We start from the raw sequence: 22467 nt of genomic DNA, 5'->3' as shown, positions 1-22467 counted from the left end.
GCCTAAGGCACACCGGTGCAAAAATCACACTGTCGAATCAGCATCTTTGACCACATTACACCCATTTTGACGTCTCTTCACTGGCTTCCTGTCCCTGTGAGATCAGATTTTAAGGTTCTGTTACTAACCTATAAAATTACTCATGGACTAGCACCTCCCTACTTAGCTGACCTAATTAAACCATACTCCTGGGTTCTGTGTTCTCAGGGTGCTGCACTACTTTGTGTGCCAAGGGTGAATAAAAAGTCTGCGGGTCACAGAGCTTTCTCTTATCATGCACCTGCTTTGTGGAAGGATCTCCCTGCATCAATAAAACAGTCTGATTCTGTGCAGACTTTCAAGTCCAGACATAAGAAGCACTTATTTTTCCTTTTGTGTGGCTGGCATACTATGCTATGTTTACCATTTTAAATTAATTTATTAGTAAAGAGAACGTGCCACGGCCTCAACTATATCTAAAGCCTGGGTGTTTTACTGAAGCTTAGGGTTAGTGACAATCACCTTGGTATTTCTTCTGTTTTTCTTGTTGCTTAATGCTGACAAATTATACTGTATTTGTTGTTTTTCTGCTGCCTGATTGTTTTTTTTCTCTCTTAGGTGCAGCTCCATCCAGAGAGGTGGTGTCTTTTTCTGCAAGCCTCCCGTTCTGTGCACCAGCATGGACGCCCAAAATTTCCTGTAGAATTCGTTTTTCTCAATTGTGTTGGTAGCATGGCGCAAGCAGAGGGTCACTCCTTTGAGTCTGCTCTGCTTGAGGTTTCTTCCTCAAATCATCAGCGGGAGTTTTTTCTTGCCACTGTCACCTGTGTGTTTGCTCTAGGGGTTGGTAAGGTTAGACCTTACTTGTGTGAAGCGCCTTGACGCAACTTTGTTGTGATTTGGCACTATATAAATAAATGAAAATGAAAATTAATCTTGATATGCCACACCTGTGAGGTCGGATGGATTATCTTGGCAAAGAAGCAGTGCTCACTAACAGAGAATTAGTCAGATGTGTATACAATATTTGAGAGAAATAGGTCTTTAGTGTATAGAGAAAATGCTTTAGATCTTTGAGTTCAGCTCATGAAAAATGGGAGCAAAAGTGTTGCATTTAAATTTTGTTCAGTATATAAAATCTTTCAGTCACAGTGTTCTTCATCAACTTTTAAGGAGCAGATTTGAAAAAGCCAGTCCAGATTAAACTCTTGCCCAAATAAAATAACTAGAAGAATCATATAGTGTAAAACAAGTAAAAGAGCGTTTCAATACTGTCACTGTCCAAAAAGTGAAAAATACAGTGATAAAGTTTACATCATATCGCCTATCCTTGCCTGATAACGATTCAGTTAAAAAACGTCTAGAATTTCCAAATATTTATTAAAGTGTCTCATCCAACAGAGTGACTCCGTTTGGACCATCTTTCTGTCATGACTTTCATTCCACTGTTGAGTGCAGGTGGTCAAAAGAAGTGTTTTCACTGTCAGACTGACTCAGGTGAAGCACGTTTCAACATCGAGTGTTTGCTCTAGTTCAGCCTGGTGATGTTTGAACCAGTCTCATTCTTTCCAGAGTGTTTGAGTCTCATCACTGTGTATGTTCCTTTGAACCAGTTTAGAGCACAACACTGATGTCGTTGGTGGGAACAAGTATTTTTCTTCAATTCAGATCTCTCAGTGACAAGAAGACAAAAGCCTCTGACTTAAGTGGAAGCGCTTGAAGACGAGGAATATAGGAGAGTGAGCTGAAAGACACTGTACTTGTAAAGGCGAAAGCACAATTGTATCTTTAACGTACCCACTACAGCGTAGCCGCCTGGCACTATTGCATAAACGTGACCATCTGAGTGAATGCCATCGGGGAACCAGGCTGCCATGCTCTCCCCAACGAGACGACCAAATGCAGCCCCTGAAACACACACACGCGCAAAGTTTGAATGCATTTTAGTGTTAAACAGCAAAATGGTCAAACCATTCAGTTTTTACTTTGACTACACACACACACACACACACACACACACACACACACACACACACACACACACACACACACACAAATTCAAATTACGCAGAAGCATCAACACAAAATTTAAAGTGGTCAAATTAGGCAAATTGTGTTTTTAGCTATTGTTACACAGTGGTGGGCACAGATAACCTAAAAGTTAGCTTTGATAACCACTAATCTGCACACAGGAAGGGTAACAGTGATAATGCTAAACTGCTAAAACATTTAGCTGAAACCACTGCTAACAGCCAGTGTTCATTATTTGAATTGAGCTTTGGTGTATTTATTCATGTATTTCTCTAAAACTCTGATAAACAGACCTAAATAGCTGAAATTTTAATATGTTGAAGTATAAGAGTGCAGGTTCCCAAAAAGATTTAGCCTGCCAAGATCAGATTATCAAGCTGTACATAAATAATATTAAGCAGTATCTTACATTAAACACATTTTATTCAAAGTACCGAAAGTATTAAATGAATGAAAGCATTAAAATTATTTTCCATGTGTATTTTTATTTAATCTAATTAAGGCATTTATTCTGGCTTGATCTACTGCTCCTCGAGGTAAAGCTTGTTGCCTTTGCGTGATGTGTGAATTTTACATTCAAACAGTGCACTTTTACAAACAGAATTAAATTTAGGGTAAGCTAATTCATCTGTTGATAGTTTTCAAAGTTAACAGAAAAGTTAACCAGCTAATGAAAAAGTTAGCTTTGCTAGTTTGCCATTAGCTGAACTGTGCCCTACACTGCAGTTAGATATGGCTGATGCTAAACATTCCCAGTCCATATGTTACCAGTACATACACTTTTGTACCTTTGCGTGTAGAAATTATTCTATCACATGCAAATTCTGGACCTATATAAGCTCATTTTAAGGGTGTACAGCCACTGGGTTTTTAAAGACTTTAGTCATAAAAATAATTTTCTTTGGCTCCACTATAGTTTTATTCCTTAGCCTTTAAATAAGGGATTTGTAAAATAACATTGCCAATGGGATCAAAATTTGCTCTATCTGGGAAAAAAAAAAATTATTTCCCCTGAAGGGAAAAATTTCAAACAGATTACAACCCCTGGCAAAAATTATGGAAGAGTCATGGAGATGTCAATTGAAACAAAGGAGAGGATTATCAAACTCTTAAAAGAGGGTAAATCATCACGCAATGTTGCAAAAGATGTTGGTTGTTCACAGTCAGCTGTGTCTAAACTCTGGACCAAATACAAACAACATGGGAAGGTTGTTAAAGGCAAACATACTGGTAGACCAAGGAAGACATCAAAGCATCAAGACAAAAAACTTAAAGCAGTATGTCTCAAAAATCGAAAAATGCACAACAAAACAAATGAGGAATGAATGGGAGGAAACTGGAGTCAACGTCTGTGACCGAACTGTAAGAAACCGCCTAAAGGAAATGGGATTTACATACAGAAAAGCTAAACAAAAGCCATCATTAACACCTAAACAGAAAAAAAACAAGGTTACAATGGGCTAAGGAAAAGCAATTGTGGACTGTGGATGACTGGATGAAAGTCATATTCAGTGATGAATCTCGAATCTGCATTGGGCAAGGTGATGATGCTGGAACTTTTGTTTGGTGCCGTTCCAAAGAGATTTATAAAAATGACTGCCTGAAGAGAACATGTAAATTTCCACAGTCATTGATGATATGGGGCTGCATGTCAGGTAATGGCACTGGGGAGATGGCTGTCATTACATCATCAATAAATGCACAAGTTTACGTTGATATTTTGGACAATTGAAAGGATGTTTGGGGATGATTAAATCATTTTTCAAGATGATAATGCATCTTGCCATAGAGCAAAAACTGTGAAAACATTCCTTGCAAAAAGACACATAGGGTCAATGTCATGGCATAGGGTCAATGTCAATGAGCAGATCTGATTTGATGCAGGTGTTAGTTTGGGGGATGAAAATTTACAGGGTGATTCCATAATTTATTCCTCAGAATTGAGTGATTCCATATTTTTTTCCTCTGCTTGGTCTAAAAAAGTAACCGTTACTGACTGTCACAATCTTTTTTTCTTGATTTCTTATAGTGTTTCTTAAAGCCAGAAAGTTGCCATTTGAAATGACTTTAGTTTTGTGTCATGTCTGTGATCTGCTTTTTTCTACAAAATTAAACAACTGAATGAACATCATCCGAGGCCAGTGATTCCATAATTTTTTGCCAGGGGTTGTACCATCAACTTTTGGTTGGGACCACAGCGATGCCATAGATAATGTGGGGGCTTTCCCCAACTTGCGCAACAGATGCTGGGAAGCACATGGTGACAGCCAATCAGAGATGAGAAAGGTACGGTGACGTTAGCTGGCTGGTTTCTTGAACAAAATAAATTAAAATGGAGGAAAATACTCAAAAATGGCTTATTTCTGTATAAATCTAATATGTTTTCATATATTTTGTAAAGGTTAGTGAGAAATAAACACTTCTAAAAAAAAAAAAAAAAAAATGCCTTTTTTGCAACCAGATAACACCTGTGAAGTGACTAGACACCTTATAGATAACGGGGTGCACACCCCGTGAATGCTCCTGACACAAACGCAGAGTTTCCAGTAATTTCAAAACCTCATGCATGCGCAGTTAAATAAATAAATGGACTGCATTTATATAGTTTTTTTCCATCTGCACCAGATGCTCAAAGCACTTTACAATAATGCCTCACATTCACCCCGATGTGAGGGTGCTGCCATACAAGGTACTCACTACACATTGGGAGCAACTAGGGAGCAATTTGGGGATTAAGGACCTTGCCCAAGGGCTCTTAGTGATTTTCCGGTCAGGCTGGGATTTGAACAGAGGATCCTCTAGTCTCAAGCCCAATGCTTAACCACTACACCATCACTTCCCCAGTTCCTCCTGTAGATGCTGTTAAAAGGAAAAAATATAATGCAATGCTAAAATACTCTCGGCCGTATGAGCATAAAAATCGGAAACAGAGTGTGAGCTTTAGACCTCTTAAAGTAGGTCAAGGTTAGCCATCTTTGAACTTGTCAAAAGTCTGTGTGCCAAGAATGCTCCCTGTGAATTTGAAGACCCTGGCAGTAATAGGACTAGACATATGCTGAGCACACAGACAGACAGATGGACGAACGACGGAAAGCCTTCGCAATACCCAATGGTTATATGTTGGCCTCAGGTAGTGCAAAAACATGATGAAATGGCTTAATCCCATCCATACTAGCAGCTGCAGGCTGGCTTATAAACAGAACCCGCTCAGGTTAAGGAGTAAATGTAACAAGGCACCACTAAAGAGGCCACCAAATGAAAGACGGGAGTTTCGCCCTCTGCCAGACATGATAGAGGTGTTCAACTGTGAACAAAAACATGCAACCAAGCCTGCTTTAGCTTCATGCTTTTCCCAGATGGAGCACAATCAAACAAGTTTCAAATTGTAGTCACTACATATAGTGCCATGTACTATCAACGATTAAAAAAAAAAATCGAGATCCAATCCAAGGCGGATAGAAAGTCCTGCCTTGTTCTTCACGTCACACTTCCTCCTATTCTGGTGGCAAGTTGTATTACAACACCCACGACGAACTTTGAAAAGCTCACGCCCACATCAAAGTCACTGGGTCATTGTGGAGTTAGAGTTGGAGAAGGATAAACCAGGCTTAATGGAGTCCGTTCTGGTTCCCAACCTGAAGTCAGAGATGCATATAGGGCAGGGGTGGGCAACTTGTTCCAGAAAGGGCCAAGAGGGTGCAGGTTTTCTTTGCAGCCACTGACTCCACCAGGTGATTTCGCGGATTAACTGATTCCATCTGCTCAAAGTGATATTAATCCGTGAAGTCACCTGGTGGAGTCAGTGGTTGCAAAGAAAACCTGCACCCTCTTGGCCCTTTCTGGAACTAGTTGCCCATCCCTGGTCTAAATTAAAAGATGCTCCAATCATGTAGAAAACTACACCACATTATTTTCCTGATCATAAATATTCCAAAAAAATGTATAGTTTGGACAATCTGTGACTGAATGTTATGGAGTTATGAGGTAAAAGCAACATGACAAAGGTCAGTTTCAGTTTGTACAGGGGTCAAAAGTTAAAGTTGCTCCATTAATTTTGCTCCAGCTGTATTTGTGCTGAATTTGATGCTTGTAGCACCATTTGAAGGATTGTTTCAGTTATCTGCTGCACTAATAAGCCAACAACAATAAGCCAACCCAAATTAAAGGGGAAATGCTGTTTTTAACAACCTGGACTTCATTTCTGTCATAAAATACGGTCGTTTACTCACCGATATAAGTTTGGTGTCATTAGAAGTCCACAGTTCAAACGATGTGTTCAGTTCAAATCTGGAGCAAACATTTTTTCTTCTTCTACTAAGGTGGATTAGAATTTTTTGTGGTACACAGCACAAACTACTGGACAGGAGGAACCTAGCAATCAATGTGACTCACCCCAATAGAGCGCTTCGCTCTCAGACTGCAGGCTTACTTGTAGTTCCTAGGGTTTGTAAGAGTAGAATGGGAGGCAGAGCCTTCAGCTTTCAGGCTCCTCTCCTGTGGAACCAGCTCCCAATTCAGATCAGGGAGACAGACACCCTCTCTACTTTTAAGATTAGGCTTAAAACTTTCCTTTTTGCTAAAGCTTATAGTTAGGGCTGGATCAGGTGACCCTGAACCATCCCTTAGTTATGCTGCTATAGACGTAGACTGCTGGGGGGTTCCCATGATGCACTGTTTCTTTCTCTTTTTGCTCTGTATGCACCACTCTGCATTTAATCATTAGTGATCGATCTCTGCTCCCCTCCACAGCATGTCTTTTTCCTGGTTCTCTCCCTCAGCTCCAACCAGTCCCAGCAGAAGACTGCCCCTCCCTGAGCCTGGTTCTGCTGGAGGTTTCTTCCTGTTAAAAGGGAGTTTTTCCTTCCCACTGTAGCCAAGTGCTTGCTCACAGGGGGTCGTTTTGACCGTTGGGGTTTTACATAATTATTGTATGGCCTTGCCTTACAATATAAAGCGCCTTGGGGCAACTGTTTGTTGTGATTTGGCGCTATATAAAAAAAAATTGATTGATTGATTGATTGATTTGAAAATGCAGCTCTTTTAACCAGATGTGTGGTGCGTGACATGTCAATCGTCTGTGTCCAATCAGATTTCAGGAGAGTCCAGTGAAACCCCGGCCTCCGCTCTTGCTCCACCCATACCAGGAAGTGTTTGACATTTGAACATTTCCTGTTTCACTGTGACTGATAAATTGACACTGCCTGTTTGAGTGTGAGCTTGCCACCGAGTTCCCACCAGATTCCATGGGATCTCTTCTGTCAATCCAGGAAGTATTTGACATTTGAACATTTCCTGTTTTACTGTGGATTTGAAAATTGGCACTTCCCGTTTAGGACGCCCTGTACCATTAGTGAGCTTCGCGCTGCTGCATGATGCTTCGCTCATATTAAGGGTCAAAAGCTGTTGCACTGCTTGTTTATGATGAACATATTCCTACGCAAATCCTCCCAACCATTTCACTTACAACACAAAAAAATTAATCTACACACAAGCCGCTGCAGCGTCTTACCAATGACAAAAACTGGCATGAAGGCACCACAGGGCACTGGAATGGTGGTGGCCAGGGCAGACATCCAAAACTAAAAACAAAAGGAAGAAAACATTAGGAGCTTTTTAATTAGCTTCACAGACTGTGCACACACTGTGATAACAGCCTAGTTGCCCCCTCCATGCTTGCAGGAGCAGAGCAGCCAAGCAAATTGTATTCCTGAGGTTAGATTGAACTGTCACTTCCACTCTTCATTTGACAAAGACCCTGAAATGAACCTTGGGTAATGAGTGGGCTCCGATGATTGGCTGACAGTGCCAGTAAGCAGAAGAGATGGTTAATTAGGAAAAATAAAAAGGGAAATGTCACTACTGACAAATGTGTTAGCATTACCATCAGCTCTGCATGTGTTTATTTACTAGCATTGTCACTTTGTGAGGCTAAAAAGCTGGTCCCCACAAACTTAAGTCATGTTTAAGGAGAATATTATTTTTCTCCATTGTTGTGGATAGGGCAGTGGTGTGTGTTAGTGTGCTTGTTTACAGAAAAGGTTTCCAGTTCAAAATAACCCAGGACAACTTTCCATGTCATGTGGAGTTGCATCAGGAAGGGCATCTAGTGTAAAACTTGTGCCAAATCAATGTGCAGGTCCAGATCTGCTATGGCAACCCAAACTGATAAAAGAGAAGCCAAAGGAACTTAGAGGTTTAGGTTTGTTAGGACTGGGTTCCCCCTCCTCATTCACCCTGTTGAGGTTTCAAATCCCGCAAAATTTCAGAGAATTCGCCACTCTGCAAGGAGTCAGTAAAATTGAGAAATGCATTGAGATGATCTGATAAGGCTGCAATTTAACTGCTGCACACAGACAACAGTATTAACAACGTAACATAAAACTCTTTGTATATTGTGCCTAAAACTCTCATGAATACATTATCTGGGTTTTTAGACATTGTAATTGTGTTTGTTTTATGTAAACATGCGAGAAGCTCAGGTTGTTTCTCCGTTATTTCCGATGGGATTTGCTGTGATCCACGACCGCTTCCTGTTCATGTCATTTTGGTGGAAAGTGAAGTTTGTTCTTTAACATCCTGCTTATTGTCCTTTACAACACCGTTTGTCCTCTTTGTTCCAGAGTAATATACACTCAACAAAAATATAAACGCAACACTTTTGGTTTTGCTCCCATTTTGTATGAGATGAACTCAAAGATCTAAAACTTTTTCCACATACACACTATCACCATTTCCCTCAAATATTGTTCACAAACAGTCTAAATCTGTGATAGTGAGCACTTCTTTGCTGAGATAATCCATCCCACCTCACAGGTGTACCATATCAAGATGCTGATTAGACACCATGATTAGTGCACAGGTGTGCCTTAGACTGCCCACAATAAAAGGCCACTCTGAAAGGTGCAGTTTTATCACACAGCACAAAGCCACAGATGTCGCAAGATTTGAGGGAGCGTGCAATTGGCATGCTGACAGCAGGAATGTTAACCAGAGCTGTTGCTCGTGCATTGAATGTTCATTTCTCTACCATAAGCCATCTCCAAAGGCGTTTCAGAGAATTTGGCAGTACATCCAACCAGCCTCACAACCGCAGACCACGTGTAACCACACCAGCCCAGGACCTCCACATCCAGCATGTTCACCTCCAAGATCGTCCGAGACCAGCCACTCGGACAGCTGCTGAAACAATCGGTTTGCATAACCAAAGAATTTCTGCACAAACTGTCAGAAACCGTCTCATCGGGTTCTTGACCTGACTCCAGTTCGTTGTCGTAACCGACTTGAGTGGGCAAATGCTCACATTTGCTGGCATTTGGCACGTTGGAGAGGTGTTCTCTTCACGGATGAATCCCGGTTCACACTGTCCAGGGCAAATGGCAGGCAGCGTGTGTGGCGTCATGTGGGTGAGCGGTTTTCTGATGTCAATGTTGTGGATCGAGTGGCCCATGGTGGCGGTGTGGTTATGATATGGGCAGGCGTCTGTTATGGACGAAGAACACAGGTGCATTTTATTGATGGCATTTTGAATGCACAGAGATACCGTGACGAGATCCTGAGGCCCACTGTTGTGCCATACATCCAAGAACATCACCTCATGTTGCAGCAGGATAATGCACGGGCCCATGTTGCAAGGATCTGTACACAATTCTTGAAAGCTGAAAATGTCCCAGTTCTTGCATGGCCAGCATACTCACCGGACATGTCACCCATTGAGCATGTTTGGGATGCTCTGGACCGGCGTATACGACAGCGTGTACCAGTTTCTGCCAATATCCAGCAATTTTGCACAGCCATTGAAGAGGAGTGGACCAACATTCCACAGGCCACAATTGACAACCTGATCAACTCTATGTGAAGGAGATGTGTTGCACTGCATGAGGCAAATGGTGATCACACCAGATACTGACTGGTATCCCCCCCCAATAAAACAAAACTGCACCTTTCAGAGTGGCCTTTTATTGTGGACAGTCTAAGGCACACCTGTGCACTAATCATGGTATCTAATCAGCATCTAGATATGGCACACCTGTGAGGTGGGATGGATTATCTCAGCAAATGAGAAGTGCTCACTATCACAGATTTAGACTGGTTTGTGAATATTTGAGGGAAATGGTGATATTGTGTATGTGGAAAAAGTTTTAGATCTTTGAGTTCATCTCATACAAAATGGGAGCAAAACCAAAAGTGTTGCGTTTATATTTTTGTTGAGTGTATGTAAGATGTCTGAAATTTGGTTTGCATTTATGAAGTTCCACGCAGGTTAAATGTAGCAGACATGGAATATTTGAATATTTGTTTTAGCAAGTTTTCAGGTTCTCATGCATACAGTCTCTTTATTAACGTGATGAAAGGCATAAAATTTACATGTTGGTAGTATAATGTTCATTTGCAATTGTTGTCATGTGGTTTCTGCATATTGTTCAGACTACAGCGATTCTCTGGTGAGCAAGGGATTATGGGATATCTCAATAGGGCAAATTGAATATTGTCTTTATTACTTCATCTTCCTTCATCTTCAACATTACTGCCAAATCGTGGTGTGGAGGTCACACTCAACTGTGATTGGCTCTCAACTTTGTGCCGATGTACTAAGCATGGACTGATGGTGGCGACGGTGCATCAACAATCAGGTCTGCTAAATACCATGATTAACATAAGCCTTTTTTGTGGTATTTCTCAATTTCCGCCAAAAAATATGGTGAAATATGAGAATTATTCAAACACCTTTTTCAATGTTTTGCAGGTTGGGAAAGGTGGCAATTTAGTAAAGAAGGACCTCTGTGATGAATGGTAAATGGACTGCATTTCTACAGTACTTTTTCATCTGGTGAAAATTCTCAAAGTGCTTTACAATTTTGCCTCATTTATCTACACACAAAAATCAGCATGTTGCAATACAAGAAACTGCACACTGGGAGCAATTTGGGGATTAAGGCACTTGCTTAAATAACTCCAGGGATTTTCCTGTCTGAGGTTCCTCTAGTCTTTAGTGCGCCACTATAACCTCGAGACGAGGGCTGCCCAAATCTGTACAATCCCACTGGAACAGCAGCCTATTCCTGCCTATAACTAAGGTTATATGGTGGTTATGGTATGGTGGTACAGGTCATGCAAAATGTGTGTATTTAAGTCTTGGAGGGTTTCATTCCAACATACTGCATATCACCAACAAATTCATACACGCTGACGCGAGATTAAATGTTTTATATTTCAGGTTAGTAAAATATTCATCAGTTCTACAGGAAATCAGTAACTGTTATTTATATTCATCATGTTGGAGGTGCCTCATGTCCTATGACTGCTGGGATAGGCTCCAGCCCCCCATGATCCCCATGACCCTTAACTGGAGTGAGTGGGTACAGAAAATGGATGGCTGCTGGTGGTGCACAGCACTGAGTGTCAGATCCAAATTTTAATACATAACCAGTCATATTTTAACATTGCTTCTCGGTCCTGATCTAGAGGGGCCTCCGTTCTGCATATTTTAGACTGTGCCCTACCCATGTTTTATTAACATCAGCTGTGTTCAGTTCATCCACATAACTAGGAGAGCTGAAAAATATGCAGAGGTAGGTGTTAAACATGGAAAAGAAAAACTAAGTTTCACAGTTTCCAGTGAAGACTGCCAGATAGATAAATGTGCTTCAGAGCAAAACACAATGTTAGATATCCAAGATATTGCTCTTAACCAGCCCGTCATTACACACTACGTTTTACACACATTGAAAGTTTAAAGCATTATTTTAATTGTAGGTAAGATTATATTTGTGTTTAGAATCTTGATCCATGAGACATCATGTTGACACAAATGTTTTTAAAATGTTGAAAATGACAAAACAAAGCTTTATTTTATGGGAGCAGGTTAAACTTTGGTTGTTTTGGTACTATAAGCTGCTACTCTAATTCTTCTCTCTGTAGGACTGCGACACCATATCAGGACACACAAGGGAATGATTGTCCTTCACGAACTATCTCATCAGTGCCACTTTGCTGCAGGGAGATGTGTACACAGTGCCACACCATGTTTCCTGAAGAAGCCCGCAACAGCACCTTGAAGGCCTACCCGATGCTCAACGGAAGCAAGCTGAAGACTCAGTCTTATCTACAACAAGGAGGAGTTCAAGGCCTGCCATGGACCTTTTCCAGTTCTTCATGGAAAATAATCTTGGAGAGGTCTTTTCAGGGACTGTTTTTCTACTAAAGATCCTCATCACCACACCTATGACCACAGCTGAGAAGTGCTTCTCTACCTTGAAAATAATCAAAACTTTTCTCAGAAACACCATGAACCAGGGTAGAGTGAATGCACTGGTCATGCTGTCAACGGAAAAGAAACCGGAGAAAGAGCTGACGGCAGCAAGAAAGTAGGTTGTACTGTGATTTTGATTAGTCTTTAGTTTGTTCTTCTGTCGTTCCCTTATTTTTTTTTTTTTTTATTTTGTTTCCTCCAAAGGTGTGGCCCTTAAAATGTTTAGCACCAGCTACCACAATCTGTATTTGCTTGCATAAAAAAGTACCAAAAAAAAAAATAACTGTAGGACAACAGAAAAACGTCACTGTTGTAATAATGCAGTTATTTCAAACAGACTTGCTAATTTTTCTCTCTCTCTCACCCCCCACATAGTTAGCTGTAATTAAGGCTGGCTGCCATGGTGACGTAATGGATCCCTTTCTGAACATGTGCACAGCAGTCGTGTTCACACCTGGCGCTGCCTGCGTGTGCACAAACAAATCGTGGTACAGACTCAGTGATGAAAATCAGAGCAGAAAGCAGCATGATGCCACAGTGCAACAGACACATGCACTTACATGTTGAACACACAAATCGCTCTCCTGGGACAAACAGTCACGGGAATAAATTGTCTCAGCTTTTCTGGGTTCATAATTATGATCAGCTTCTTCAATGTCCTCTCTCTATTATTCACTCTCCACTTCTCAGCCATAGTATGGGCTCATTTGTCAAATAAAAATTTGTGTATTTTTTGGGGGGTAAAAGAAAAAAAAAAAAAAACTCACCTGATTCTGTTAGAATATGATTTAAACATAAAACTAGAGTACCATTTTTGTTTTCAATGAAATGCAACTTAATTATTTAAAAATCTGTCTCACAACTGAGGTATACCTACGATAAAAATTAGACCTCTTGATTCCTTGTAGGTGGGAAGACTTGAAAAATCAACAGCGGATCAAATGCTTATTTGCCTCACTGTACAGGTGAACCTCGTTAACTTGTGTTTTGGCTTTACTCAAGGCCAATTTGTGGACCCCAAAAATTCAGAGCACTGCATAAAGACTACTGTATGTTTTGGTCAACCTCTAACTCATTTTGAACCCCAACTTGCACGAGTTAATGAGGTTCATGTGTATATTAACCAATATGGCAGAGTCTTCATCTAACAAGAAGTAAAAAACTGTGGATTTCGGTCTTTGCTTTGTCAGCTGAGCAGCAAACAGACAGATTATACAAACTACTAACGTGTTACCCATTGGGATCCATGGGCTCTAGATTGGGTAGTGTTTATAAAATAGGTAGCTGTCATTTTTCAAGTGTGGTAATACACTCAACAAAAAATATAAACGCAACACTTTTGGTTTTGCTCCCATTTTGTATGAGATGAACTCAAAGATCTAAAACTTTTTCCACATACACAATATCACCATTTCCCTTAAATATTGTTCACAAACCAGTCTAAATCTGTGATAGTGAGCACTTCTCCTTTGCTGAGATAATCCATCCAACCTCACAGGTGTGCCATATCAAGATGCTGTTTAGACACCATGATTAGTGCACAGGTGTGCCTTAGACTGTCCACAATAAAAGGCCACTCTGAAAGGTGCAGTTTTGTTTTATTGGGACCACCATTTGCCTCATGCAGTGCAACACATCTCCTTCGCATAGAGTTGATCAGGTTGTCAATTGTGGCCTGCGGAATGTTGGTCCACTCCTCTTCAATGGCTCTCAGTCTTCAATGGCTGTGCGAAGTTGCTGGATATTGGCAGAAACTGGTACACGCTGTCGTATACACCGGTCCAGAGCATCCCAAACATGCTCAATGGGTGACATGTCCGGTGAGTATGCCGGCCATGCAAGAACTGGGACATTTTCAGCTTCCAAGAATTGTGTACAGATCCTTGCAACATGGGGCCGTGCATTATCCTGCTGCAACATGAGGTGATGTTCTTGGATGTATGGCACAACAATGGGCCTCAGGATCTTGTCACTGTATCTCTGTGCATTCAAAATGCCATCAATAAAATGCACCTGTGTTCTTCGTCCATAACAGACGCCTGCCCATACCATAACCCCACTGCCACCATGGGCCACTCGATCCACAGCATTGACATCAGAAAACCGCTCACCCACACGACGCCACACATGCTGTCTGCCATCTGCCCTGAACAGTGTGAACCGGGATTCATCCGTGAAGAGAACACCTCTCCAACGTGCCAAACGCCAGTGAATGTGAGCATCTGCCCACTCAAGTCGGTTACGACGATGAACTGGAGTCAGGTCGAGACCCCGATGAGGACGACGAGCATGCAGATGAGCTTCCCTGAGACGGTTTCTGACAGTTTGTGCAGAAATTCTTTGGTTATGCAAACCGATTGTTTCAGCAGCTGTCCGAGTGGCTGGTCTCAGACGATCTTGGAGGTGAACATGCTGGATGTGGAGGTCCTGGGCTGGTGTGGTTACACGTGGTCTGCGGTTGTAAGGCTGGTTGGATGTACTGCCAAATTCTCTGAAATGCCTTTGGAGACTGCTTATGGTAGAGAAATGAACATTCAATACATGAGCAACAGCTCTGGTTGACATTCCCGCTGTCAGCATGCCAATTGCACGCTCCCTCAAATCTTGCGACATCTGTGGCATTGTGCTGTGTGATAAAACTGGACCTTCCAGAGTGGCCTTTTATTGTGGGCAGTCTAAGGCACACCTGTGCACTAATCATGGTGTCTAATCAGCATCTTGGTATGGCACACCTGTGAGGTGTGATGGATTATCTCAGCAAAGGAGAAGTGCTCACTATCACAGATTTAGACTGGTTTGTGAACAATATTTGAGGGAAATGGTGATATTGTGTATGTGGAAAAAGTTTTAGATCTTTGAGTTCATCTCATACAAAATGGGAGCAAAACCAAAAATGTTGCGTTTATATTTTTGAGTGTAAATTACGCAGTTTCTATAATGAGTTGAAATGGCGTGCAAATCCAGAATGTTTTTAGAACCTTAGACCTCAGTTTTTAGAAGAACTCTACCCTCTTATATCCTGCTAATTATGTAATTTAATTATGTAATTTGATGATTCCATTTAAATACTTTGTAATTATATCTTGTGTATTAGCAAAGATATTGCATTATTGCTAAACAGAGGCCAATTTGGATGCCATCTTGTATTTCGGACCCTTAGAATATGAAGAAAAAAAATGGCACCCCATTTTTTTTTTTAAAGCTTACGTAAAAGCTTTTGCTTTTACAAATAAATAAATACACAAAATTACAAATGATCCTACACTACTAGTAAAACCAGTCAAAGCCTGGGGGGGGGGGGGGGGGGGGGTAATCCAATGATAATACCTAATAGAACAAAATATGCTGTCCATACAGAATAATTACACACAAAACCATAAGAGAAAAATGTTGCATCTGTAATATAATATCAAAGACATATATGATAAGTACCAAAGAAATTACTCAAATGGCCTAGCTAATATTACCTCACAATACAAGTGGTACTTTTCATCCAAGTAACTGCTTATTTGATACAAAATACTTCCAGTTGTACCCAGAGATGCCCCAAAGAAACCTGGTACCAAAGACATCCAGTTGTCACCTTAGATCACTGGTTAGCATACAAGTCTCACAACAAAACAGTAAGACAGGAAGCACCAGCACCCTAAAAATCCAAGTTGATTCATAAACACTTCCAGCTCATCGAATATTAATTTACATAATTGCATGGGTGTTCACCACACTTCCTGGCAGTTTGTACTATCAGATCCCACCAATGCATTCTTCATTCATAAGATATTTCGAGGGCTTTGATTGGCCATACCCATTTAATTTTTGTTCCCAAGTTAAAGAACCTGTCCTTCACTGGCAGTCACAGCTCTCAACTTAATATAGTCCCTTAGCAACAATAGCTTCTACATGTGCAGCACTTAAAAAAAAAAAAAAAAAAAAAAAAAAAAAAAAAAAAATCAACCCATATCTGCTTATTTCTTAATTAAATCACGAGATAAACACACCTGACCACAAAACAACTGAGCAGACAAGTGTTCAATTAAATTGGACCACATCCAAAAGTAGCTGGAACTCCCACGGTTTGTCTGATTTGGAAGTGCATACCTTCAAATCAAAACTGACAATTTGCACTCTGAGTTCATATTCATTACTTTCTTTATATAACTCTTGCTGAGCAGAATGGTTTAATCAAAGAGGAATGAGAAACTGATTAAGCCTCAACACAGAAGGATAACAAGTAACTTTGGGCCCAGTGATATTTCTGGAAAAGGGTGTTTAACAGAGAGAAAAAAAAAAAAAAAAATCTGTCATTGCAATTTCAGTGGACTTCACTTGAGGTTAAAATTTTATGTAAAGCCAAGAGCTGCTTTACTACTTAAATATAGTACCTGCTCCTAATGCTGACAAAAGCCACAGCAAGGCAGACCTCAGGCTGGACGATTAGCTCAGACGAAAATTAGCCTTCCATTTAAAAAAAAAAAAAAAAAAAAAAAAAAAAATCAATCAGATCAATGCACATGCTCTCCATACAGTTAAATCATCACTGAATGTTTTACCACAAGATGGGAGTCTGAGTAACAATATAAAACATTCAATACTGCACTTTTTTGCCTTTTTTTATTCACTACTTTGTAATCTTTATTTTAAAAAGTAGTGTGTCCGGATTTGAGACCATCCTGAGTTGCAATTAAGATTCAGACTTTAAATGTCTTCCTAGACTTGGTCATCAGTGAAAGTGTTGAATTTCCAGGAACATTCATGTCTCTGGGGTTGTCTGTCTTAGCAATCGGGAGATGCCTGGAAAGACATGACACAAGAAGTCATGAAGTCACGCACAGAGCGTTGGTTTGCGTTTGGTGATACAGGTATTTTTGCAGGAGAACAGTCAAAATCTTTAGGGTGCTGAAGTGCTAGTAGTCAGCTGAGAAGGTTATTATTCTGGATTTCTCTTTCCATTTTGTTTTCTGATATTGCCACAGTCCTTTGAGTTAAACAAGGCTGTGTTTGCTGTACTCACTCGGGCTGCCACTCAGAGCAGAGAAGCACCTGCAAGTTTGATTTGTTTGCCATACCATTGCAGACAGTTATGTTAAGCTTGATATGATGTGAATTTTTTATTTTGTTTTGTAAAAGTGCAGTTTGTATCATGTACCTGCTGCCATTCACTACATAAAGAGTTTGCACCCTTGGCAGGCGGAGCAAGTTATGTGGCAATTAATTATAGTGGCATGTTGTGTTCCTTTTGTTTGAAACATTTGTGTGCATTCAATTATAATTTTAAATGAGTAATATGTTTTATGTAGTAATATGTTTTTCTTTCTGTATGGTTGTGAGACTGAAATTAACCAGTAATCTAAGATAACAAGATTTCTTGTTATCTTAGATTTCTTAGATATCTTAGATTATTTGAGACTTCTATTTTATTAGAAAATAGAATAAACACAAGATGACTGTCAATCTTCCTCGGTCTGGGGCTCCATGCAAGATCTCTCATGTAAGGATGATTCTAAGAAAGCCCAGAACTACATGGGAGGACCTGTTAAATGACCTGAAGACAGCTTGGACCACAGTCGCAAAGATTACATTAGTAAAACTACGCCGTCATGGTTAAAATCCTGCAGGGCAGCAAGGTCCCCCTGCTCAAGCCAGCACATGTCCAGGCCCATTTGAAGTTTGCCAGTGACCATCTGGAAGATCCAGATGAGGAATAGGAGAAGGTCATGTGGTTAGAAGAGACCAACATTTGTGTGCATTAAATTATAATTTTAAATATGAGTAATATGTTTTTTGTTTGACTATAATAATGTTTGTGCTTTTAAAGAAAATGTAAACTAAGTAAAATAAAACAAATACTCATGTTTTAGTTTCATGGTGCCCAATGGTGGAATAAAGTTTTGTAACAGTCACAATCTACACTGTTTTATTGGTTGTCAAGGGTGGCTACATGAGGCTTCCTGTCTTTCTGTATGGCTGTGAGACTGAAATTAACCAGCAATCTAGGATAACGACAAAATTTCTTTGGTACCAAGTCTCTGGGTTCCTTGGGTACCAATGTAATAAATGTTACACAAATGCTTACATAGGAAGACAAGTATCATTTCAATGGTTAGGGAGTGCCAAATATGACATTTAGGCCATGTGAATGGTTTCTCTGGGCATGATGCGGCAAGAAGGTTTTGCCAGAAACACAAAGGAGGGGTAGGGGGCGATAAGGCTGCCATGTTTGGGTTAGGCAGAGAGACACAGAGTTCCAGTATGGCCTCTCTTTAACCGTCCAGATCCAATTGTGAATATTCACTGGTCTCCAACATCAATTCCTCTGCAGGGCATAAAAATTGCTCTGAGATGGTTTCCACTTGTGTTTAAGTTCAAAGGTTAATGCAGTCTGAGATTGTACCACCTTGCCCACCTCGTTAATCATGACAAACAGATGTGGGGTTGTGGTTTTGATAGCAGCCGTCTTGCCAATTTTCCGGTAGGTCAGGACAGCACACAATTCAAGCAGCAAAAGACCTCCTACCATAAAGGCAATAAAGAATAATCCTTGACGTCTTCCACGGAGAGTGGTGCCAAGCATGCGGCTGCGGCCACTTCTCCCAGGTGTCAAGAGCATAGCCTGCAGGATAGTTTTCCTCTGGCCATGCAGGGTCCCCAAGCCCTGATTCCTCTAAAAAAAAAAAAAAAAAAAAAAAAAAAAAAAAAAAATGGTGTCAATACCGTTGAGAGACCAACTGATCAATTCCATGGTTATTCCAAATATAGTTTGAGAATACAGTCTGGTGAAATTGGGAAGGTTTTCTGAAGGTGGGGCAGACAGAGAAAAATGCAGAAGGAGGAGATGCGACCACCCTCGCCGGAGGTCCCAAGCTTTATATATATATATATATATCTATATATATATAATATATATATATATATATATATATATATATATATATATATATATATAATTATATATATATATATATATATATATATATCGTCTCACACACACACACACACACAACACACACACACACACAACCACACACAACACACACACAACACACACACACACACACAGAGCGAGGCAAATAAGTAATTGATTTTGCAAGCTCTCCAACTTACAAAGAATAGAGAGGTCTATAATTTTCATTGCAGGAACACTTCCAACTATGAGAGGCAGAATCTAAAAAAGAAAAAATATATATCCAGAAATTCACATCGTATGATATTTAAATAATTAATTTGCATTTTATTGCATGCTAAGTATTTGATTACCTACCAACCAGCAAGAATTCTGGCTCTCACAGACCTGTTAGTTATTCTTTAAGAAGCCCTCCTAGTGTGCACTCTTTACCTGTATTAATTGCATCCGTTTGAACTCGTTACCTTTATAAAAGACACCTGCCCACACAATCACATTCCAACCTATCCACCATGGCAAGACCAAAAAGCTGTTTAAGGACACCAGACACAAAGTTATAGACCTACACAAGGCTGGGATGGGCTACAGGACAATAGGCAAGCAGCTTGGTGAGAAGGCAACAACTGTTGGAGTAATTATTAGAAAATAGAAGAAACACAAGATGACTGTCAGTCTTCCTCAGTCTGGGGCTCCATGCAAGATCTCTCATGTAAGGATGATTCTGAGAAAGCCCAAAACTACATGGGAGGACCTGTTCAATGACCTAATAACAACATTAGCCACTTTCACAGAAATCATGTTTTTAAGTTTTCTGATGATACTGCCATCCTCAGTCTGCTTTACAAAGCCTAAGCTCCATCACTGTACTTTGAGGAGGTGCAGTCTTTTGTCCACTGGTGTGATCCTAACTTTCTTACCATAAATGTAAAGAAAACTGAGGAGAAGATAATTGACCCTCGTTCTATTGGTGATCATGATCATGGTAATCCATGATGAAGAAATCAATCAGGTATCTAGGCATTTACTTAGATAACCAATTCACCTGGGAAACAAGTTGCTCGTCTGGTGAAGACTGCTATGAAAGTTGTAGGGAGGACTGGAAACTCTTCACTGCAGTCCATGTATGAACAGTCTTTTCTCAAACAAGCACAGCAAGCTTGTCGGATCCTTCCCACATCCTCTATCCTGAGTATGAACTCTCTACCGTCTGGTATGCGATACAGAGTCTCTCAGTGCAGATTGAATTGCTTTAAAAACTCATTTGTACCCATGTCAATTAGAGTTTTAAATAGTGGTTCCTGGAATAGGTAGTAGGATTGTGCATTAATGACATGGTGGCATTGCTATTTTAGTGTTATTTATTCATTGTCAGTATTTCCTTTTAACATATGTGGGAGACGGCTGTGCAATAGGGGTATGTGTTTTAGGGATATGTGCAATATGCATTAATTATTTGGTGAGACTGCTGTGTAATAGAGGTATGTGCAATTTGAATATGTGTATTAGGGATATGTGCAATATGTATGATTGGTGTGTATCAAGTTATGTGCAATATGCATGAGTTATGTAATTATGTCATGGCAGTTTTATTTGTGCATCTCTTGGAGTCCAAGACAAATTTCCTGGAAGGGACAATAAAGTGTATCGTATCGTACCTGAAGAGAGCTTGGACCACAGTCGTAAAGATTACATTAGTAACACTTATGCCATCATGGTTTAAAATCCTGCAGGGCAGCAAGGTCCCCTGCTCAAGCCAGCACATGTCCAAGGCCCATTTGAAGTTCGCCAGTGACCATCTGGATGATCCAGAGGAGGAATGGGAGCAGGTCATGTGGTCAGAAGAGACCAAAATAGAACTCTTTGGTATCAACTCTACTTGCTGTGTTTGAAGGATGACAACAACCCCAAGAACACCATCCCAACTGTGAAGCATGGGAGCGGAATCATCATTTTGGGGGTGCTATTCTGCAAAGGGGACAGGACGACTGCACCATATTGAAGGGAGGATGGATGGGGTCATGTATCATGAGATTTTGGTAAACAACTTTCTTCCCTCAGTAAGAGCATTGAAGATGGGCCGTGGCTGGGTCTTCCAGCATGACAATGACCCCAAACACACAGCCAGGGCAACTAAGGAGGGGCTCCGCTAGAAGCATTTTTTTTTCAATATTTATTTCATTCATTTAAAAGAAAAAACAGAAAAGCAGAAATGAATATATTACAAGACACTGAATGAAAAGGAGCAGAGGGAAGAACAAGTCTTATATTTTCTGCCCCATTTTACAATACAATCTTTCAATTTTAAGCATCATTATTCAACATTATTTAACAGATTACATTTTTTGACTTTGTCACAGACTTATTTCATAATTTTAGCCAAAGATTACATTTTTAACAGGTTACATTGTTGTGTGGCTGGGGGGGCCTGGCTGCCTTTTTGTTTCTGTCTTTGTCCTGTCTTTTTTTTCCTTCCAGGTGGCTTGCATTGGGACGAGTGGCTGTGTAGCTGAGTTACAGGACCTCACCCTGATCACCTGAGGCTGATCACCTGCGGCTCGTCAGGACTCACAGCTGTGGTGCATCTACATGGATTGGAACATGGTGGCATTTAAGACTGGAGTACACAGTGTGTATTTGCCAGAGACTCGACCTTGTGACCAGACGGGTGAGATCGTCGTCTCGAGAGCCATCCATCATCAGTGGATGCAGAGAACTCCAGGTTTGATGCATGGTCTGTGAAAGAGGAGGGGGTGAGGTCTCACGCTCGTCAGCACACTTCCTGAGGTACGTTAGATTTTGTGACTAACATTTATACAGTCAGTAAATGTGGTGTCCCTCACACCTTATTATATTGAGCTGTATGTAGTCGTTTAATCAGCTTCCACTGCTGTGGAGTTTTGCGAACAGGGTGTTCTATGCCTGCAGGGTGGGAAGCTGATTAGTAATTAAGCCAGGAAGTGTTTGCTGTTTGTACACCTTTGAGCAGTCCCTCTGTGTGTAGAGTGTGGACTCACATGATGATTTCTTCTTTCACAGACTCTGTTTGTCGCGGCCACCTGGGGGGTGTCGGCGGGGTCCTTGGGTCCGAACTGGTTCTGGCTCCGGACCGTTTTGTGCTGCTGGGAGCACACCGCAAATCCGCCACGCCAGACCGTGCACTTATTTGTTTGTATTTTTTCACATCACTGTTATGTTTATTAAACTCTGTTATCCTTTGTACCGTGCTCTGCTTATTTTATACTGGGTCCTTCAAACGCTGGTCGGTTCTCCGGGCTGCGTCCGACACATAACATTTTAGACTTAAAAC

The 22467-nt window shown here is 40.7% G+C and overlaps 1 protein-coding gene across 1 annotated transcript in view; it reads right to left on the bottom strand.

Annotated features, from left to right (window-relative positions):
• Nucleotides 1-22467, bottom strand: part of clcn2c (chloride channel 2c) — a 382840-nt gene that overhangs the window by 131355 nt on the left and 229018 nt on the right. The window contains 2 exon segments of the mRNA XM_034167802.1: nt 1777-1887; nt 7520-7589. Of these exon segments, the coding sequence (XP_034023693.1) occupies nt 1777-1887; nt 7520-7589 (181 nt within the window).

The sequence above is a fragment of the Thalassophryne amazonica genome, chromosome 4, assembly GCF_902500255.1.
Source record: "Thalassophryne amazonica chromosome 4, fThaAma1.1, whole genome shotgun sequence".
In the NCBI taxonomy this organism is placed as follows: Eukaryota; Metazoa; Chordata; class Actinopteri; order Batrachoidiformes; family Batrachoididae; genus Thalassophryne; species Thalassophryne amazonica.
This window is presented reverse-complemented; position numbering and strand designations above follow the sequence as displayed.